General features: G+C 46.8%; 1 protein-coding gene across 1 annotated transcript; it reads right to left on the reverse strand.

Moving 5' to 3' along the window:
• Positions 1–309: 309 nt before the first annotated feature.
• Positions 310–5,273, reverse strand: LOC119460772 (cuticle protein 10.9-like). The gene is made up of 3 exons (XM_037721859.2): positions 5,099–5,273; positions 3,538–3,570; positions 310–1,398 (listed from the first exon to the last, which is right to left on the reverse strand). Exons 1-3 carry the CDS (start codon positions 5,105–5,107, stop codon positions 1,069–1,071), a joined length of 372 nt encoding a protein of 123 aa, XP_037577787.1. The 5' UTR covers positions 5,108–5,273; the 3' UTR covers positions 310–1,068.
• Positions 5,274–5,626: the final 353 nt, after the last annotated feature.

Here is a 5,626-nt window from a genome sequence, read left to right on the forward strand (position 1 = left end):
GAACGGGACAGATGCTATCCCGTTTGTGTCCCTTCGTGCTTTTTTGTAGATTATGTGCTTAAACAGTAATAAATTCGGTGTACTTTGTGCCGCATGTTATAATCATGCTGCTTCTTTTCATTGATATTAGATATTCCCACCGAATAAGGTTGTAGTTAACTGTCTCATCCTCACTCTGCGTAAATTGTGTACCTCTGTTCTTGATAGAACGCTCTAGTTGTCACCTCCCATGTTGTGTCTGAGAAGAGGCATCGGTAGTTGTGTAAAAAACAACCACTCATTTTCCTATTGAGGAAACCATAACTCATGTACGAATGACGTTGTTTATTGAGCACACGTCAAAACAAAACAAAAATACAACCAAGGTCCACAACACCGGAAAGCTGTTGCTTTTTTCCATAGCAAGAGCGCTTAGTTGGAGCAAGGCGCTTAGTGGGTGGCGATGACAAGGTGACTCGGCAAGTCGGGACAAACACTCATGGGCGACTCGCGGGCGCAGCATTGAGTGCGCCAAGCATGCGAGCTGATGAGGTTCTGAACTAGGAACGGAAGGGAGATGCTACAAGAGATCTCGCTAAGAAGAGCAGATACACTTCCCAGACGAGAAGCCGTAGACCAGCGGCTGCAGCGACCAGCTTCCATAGCGAAGGAGAAATAAAAAACATAAAAAAAGCAAGGCACCCATCACAGAAGACGATTACCCTGTGGTGTCACTTGAGGCAGCGGCAACTTTAATCTCAACGAGGCGGTATCGACTCGCACAAGGAGAGACGCAACAGTGGGAAACAGAGGGACCAACAGGGACATGACGAATACCGACCCGACGCAACAGACACACATAGACGACCACAACGAACACGAACAAAGCACAGAGACGAAGAGACACAGCAGGAGGGGGTCGACAGGGAAGGAGGAAGAAAAATTTACAACGCCCGCTCGGCGCGCCGCGTGCAAGCCAGAACACGGGCGTCGGGGTATCTTTTTTTTTTCTTTTTTTCCGTAACCGTTGTACACGCAGTCACACACAGGAAGCAGTGGTGGTCAGCGGGGAAGCTCGCTCGAGGCAGCCTAGCCCCTCAGGCGGTTGGGCTCGTTGGCGATGGCGGCCTCGGGTCCCGGCAGGGCGCTCGACTGGATCACGACGTCGGCGGGGTTCTTGGACTCGGTGCCCTGCTCGTTGGTGACGACCTCGGCGCGGTAGCCGTTCTCGTCGGCCGTGTAGGTGACGGTACGTGTGCGGCCGTCGGCCAGCGAGAGGGTGTAGCGGCCCTGGACTCGTCCGTTGCCGTCGCCGCTCTCTTCGTGCGTATGCGAGCCCTCGGCGTCCTGGTTGGCGTAGTTGAAGGAGTACGGGATCGGCGGGTAGTTCTCCACCGGCGTGAAGCCCCGCTGTGCGGCCTGCGTTCAGAGGAGGAAGTGTGAGGCGAAGAGCCCCTTACAGGATTCGTTAACATCGCGCTCGCATCGAACCGAATCCTCGCTTCGTCTTGTTTAGGAGAGATATATAATGCGGTACGAGAATGGCGGAGAGGTTAGCCAGAACAAGTGGCTCGGTTGACTGCCTTGTACTGTGGGAAAGGGTAAGAAAGGTGAGGAGAAAAAAAAACGGAGATGGGGAAGAAGGATAAAGCCCTAAAAGAATGCAGCCGCACCTTTAGTGTCGCTTACGTGGACACCGGTTTTGGCCAGAGCCCTGAAATTATAATTTCTGAGAAGTTCTTGTATATAGTTCAGCAGATGACAAGACAACCACGTTCGAGCTCGTTTATAAGCACAGTATTCTCAACTGAGTATATGATCAAGCTTGTGTTAGATCCGGTTTATTCTGAAGTTACTTGGTGTTGAAAGCCGACGCCGAAATTTGCTTGGTTTCTGTAATGACGCGCAGTTTCATTATACGGTTATAAGCTTTACGTAGCTTGCAACTCCTTTTTTTCCAGTTCTTCGGCCATGATTGCATACACAAGGCGGCGCCGTCTTACATGCCGTAACCGAGAAAATCCACTGGTTAATACCGTCACGAATGCTGCAGCCGGTTTCATGACTCTTGCATATTCACGCTGTTCCATATTAATGCCGCGGCAGTCACTGGTATGGCATGCGTGAGACTGTTACTGCTAGAAAGCGCATAACTTCCCAGATTTACTGCTGACGTAAGTCTTTCGCTTTCTTGTCTTCGTATTAGGCTTTTGCGCCTAGTTTGAGGCGCATGTACTGTAGAGTATAGAAATGAGATCGGAATAATTCTCAGCATTGCTCAATAAGACGTTGCTGCACTGACTAGCAAGGTTTCACTAATTGGGGCGTGGCAAAGCGAAATCATATTGGTTGCTTTCGAACAGCTTCGCACTATTATTTAAGTGGGTGCCACTGCTTATACGTTGTGTCGTTCCTGCTGAGCATCGTCTCGGTCTATTCTTCTTTTACACGCCTTTATTTGAAACTCCTATCTATTGAGTTTATACACCCATCGTTTAACACAGTTTAATGTCAAAAAGTGGCATACGTTGAAGTGTACCTCAAAAAAAGGGGAAAACGGACCGCACCAGACCCTATTTAAGCTTATGGAAAAAGAAAAAAAAAAGGATTTCGTGGATTCTAACGAGCTGTTTTCCGTGAGCTTACTTCAATTTAAAAGTAAAGTTAGTGTCTATCGACTGTTGGGAGCAGATTATTTAATGAAGCCTTCGAAGTTTCAAAAGAAATGCTGAAAGTCAGAACATTTTATAAATATGAAGCATCAGCCTGTAACTCCGTAACTCTGTAATGATAACATACATCAGGATACTGTAGGATGTGCCAATGAGGACGTACAAGCCCACAACATGAGAATATTATGCACTGCAATTAAACATGCCACCAATTTGTGAGTTGGGCTTTTGCAAAACGTGTGTAAGCAGTGTAACGTTTTCACGTGAGCTGTAGAATATCATAGTTGTGCGCTTCAAGCGATCTAACTGATAAATCTTAGAGAATCGCGATATCGTTTTCGACGTGGACTTCTAAACCAGGTGGTTCAACGTTCTTAGAATTCACGAAATAACAGCAAATTTTTAGAGAGCAGTTCGAGTAGTAAAACATAAGTCTGCTCACAAAAGACCACAGAAGTTCGAATTCTCCGTTAAAGGCAACAAATTTAGGTTAAACTGGTTCATCTGCTGCCTAGGTAACCTCTGTTTGTTGTTTCACTTCTAAATTAATATAGAAATATTAGTTTCCACTGAGTTAAAGCTTGCTCATAACAAGCCGCAGTGGTGCATTCCTTGTATCAAGCTGCGCATTTAGAGAATTGAAAAGTATAGCAGCAAAGTGCACCAGCCCTCTTGCTGAAAAATATATTATCATCGGCTTCAGCTTATGTTTCTTGAACTGTACCGCCGCATACTCTAAACTGTTGGGCTTATAGACTTCGCATTCGCTTGAAGGGTGTAATTTTTGTGTGTGTGTGTCAATTGTTTTATGGCATATTTCAGTTTCATTGAATCTCATGGCTTTCTGGGATGAGCGCATCACGAAGAGCATTGAGAGAGAACTTACGGCAACGCAGATGCAGGCCAGAAGGATAACGAACTGAAAAAAAGAAAGAAAGGGTGAGAATGTTAGAAAAACACGTGCACGAATTTTCGCACAAGAATGTCCCTAGAGCGTCAAAGGGACACTAAATTCTTTATGCTAGAAAAGTTTAACGCCAAAGTGTTAAACAGATGCTAAATTATTTCGTAGATGTAAACTATTTAACTTGGGCCCTGTATTTGTACGTTTGACGCAGAAAGTTTGATTACTCCCGGACAAAAGGAAGGCCGCTATTCAGCACCTTGAATTTCGCGCCAATATCTACGCCGCGGCACGTCAGTGTTATGTCACCGATTTCAAGGTATTTTCTTGTACTTGGGGCGTTTTGGCATAACAAAAGTTCTCCTAATTTTCTACGTTCCTTTAGCATGCAATATAGTCCTTCTTTACCGATAGGAAGTTGTCTAGACCTGAGTAGACGATGCTAAAATTTAAGACGTCACGATGAGTTGTTGAGAAAACTTCGGAGCCGCGCGGCCATCCGTGTATCGTTTTTGCTTCCTTTTCTAGCTCAACAAACCTCCTTTCCCTATTTTACTACCTACAAAAGAGTAATTAACTAAAACAAATATCTTCATAATCCACTGTAGTGCTTCTTCAAAGAACATTGAGGTTTGAATTGACTTTTCTTAGCATTTAATAATGCTTACATAACTTGTAATGAGCATACGTCTAACTCTCCAAAGCGGTTCTCGATAATGGGCAAGTTCTGAGCGGGTAATATAATAGCAAGAAAACGAGATGCCGAGAATCGTACCATTGCAAATTGCTATTGAAGGAAAATATGAAGCCACAATATCCACAAGAGGTGTGCCACAGTAGTTAAATGTAGCACCGCAGTCGTTATAAAGAGGGTAGACGGTGTCGTCAATAGATATAGCACGTTGCAAATGTAAGAGACAACGTGAGAACTTTCCTATTCCAAAAAAAAAGAAGAATATATGCCAGGAAAATAAACAGATGATAAACTGGAACTCAACTCATTCAATTTCATCATAACTGGGGTTATAAAAGCGAAGCTTTAGGCATTGGGTCTATCCCTACTGTAAAATTGAGTTCAAAAGACTGACTAATAAAATAGAGGACGTAACGCATAGTAAACTACAGTGCTTTATATTGCCGATGGCGAGATGGGAAGCTGAATCGGGTAAAAAGAAATACTCTGAGACATTGCTGTATTGACACTTGAACCGAAGTGTTCGGAATGAGTTAATTAAACACGGAGGTCAAAAGAGGCGTGGGGGTTAGAGACAATTAGAAGCGAATACAACCGTAAGCGAATTTCATGACAAAGGGCTTAATTGACCGGCAGCTTCTCTTGCGCGGCTCGTGACAATGGGCACGTGAGGATATTGAGAGGGAGAGGAGGATTGGGCTGGCAAGAAAAGTTGGTCCGCACTCCCAAACATATCCGGCCGGTCACGCAGAAAAGTGGAATCACAAGACGCAAGGCGCGGGAAATCCATGGAACCGTGCCTGAAGCCGCCACGAGTGTAGTGTGGTGTCCTGCCCAGCATGCACTCACCTTTTGCATGATGGTGGTTAGTGGGTGAAGTTGTCCGGAGCACTTGTTGGCGGGCACTACTGCTGGGACGCAAGTCGCGGATGGGTCTCCCAGCCTGGCTCATCTCCGTTCTTATAGCACTCTCAGCCGGCCAGCCGTCGCCCTTTCCACCGCCAATCAGCTTCCGCTGTCCTACATCGCGCTACACCTGCGTCGCCGGCCTTAGACCGAGCGCGCAAGCCAGCACAGACGTTACACGACCGCGTGCAGAGAGCCGCTAACCTTAGGCGTCCCCCCCACCCCCTCCCTCCACCCGCCACCACAAACCACCACCCCTCGCTTCCTCCCTCACGCCCGCTGCGCTCACTTCACCTTTCTCCGCGGAAAAGCCCTTTCTCCGCCGCTGCCGCAACTCATCCTCCTTTCGGCGGCGAGCGAAGCGACATACCGCCACCATCCACTATAAACGCGTTTCTTCTTCTGCGGCCGTCGCAACAGCCAGCGGCTGCTTCGACGTATTGCTGGCGAGTAGCCGACAAGGCTAGCCGA

This window comes from Dermacentor silvarum, chromosome 8, assembly GCF_013339745.2.
Source record: "Dermacentor silvarum isolate Dsil-2018 chromosome 8, BIME_Dsil_1.4, whole genome shotgun sequence".
NCBI lineage: Eukaryota > Metazoa > Arthropoda > Arachnida > Ixodida > Ixodidae > Dermacentor > Dermacentor silvarum.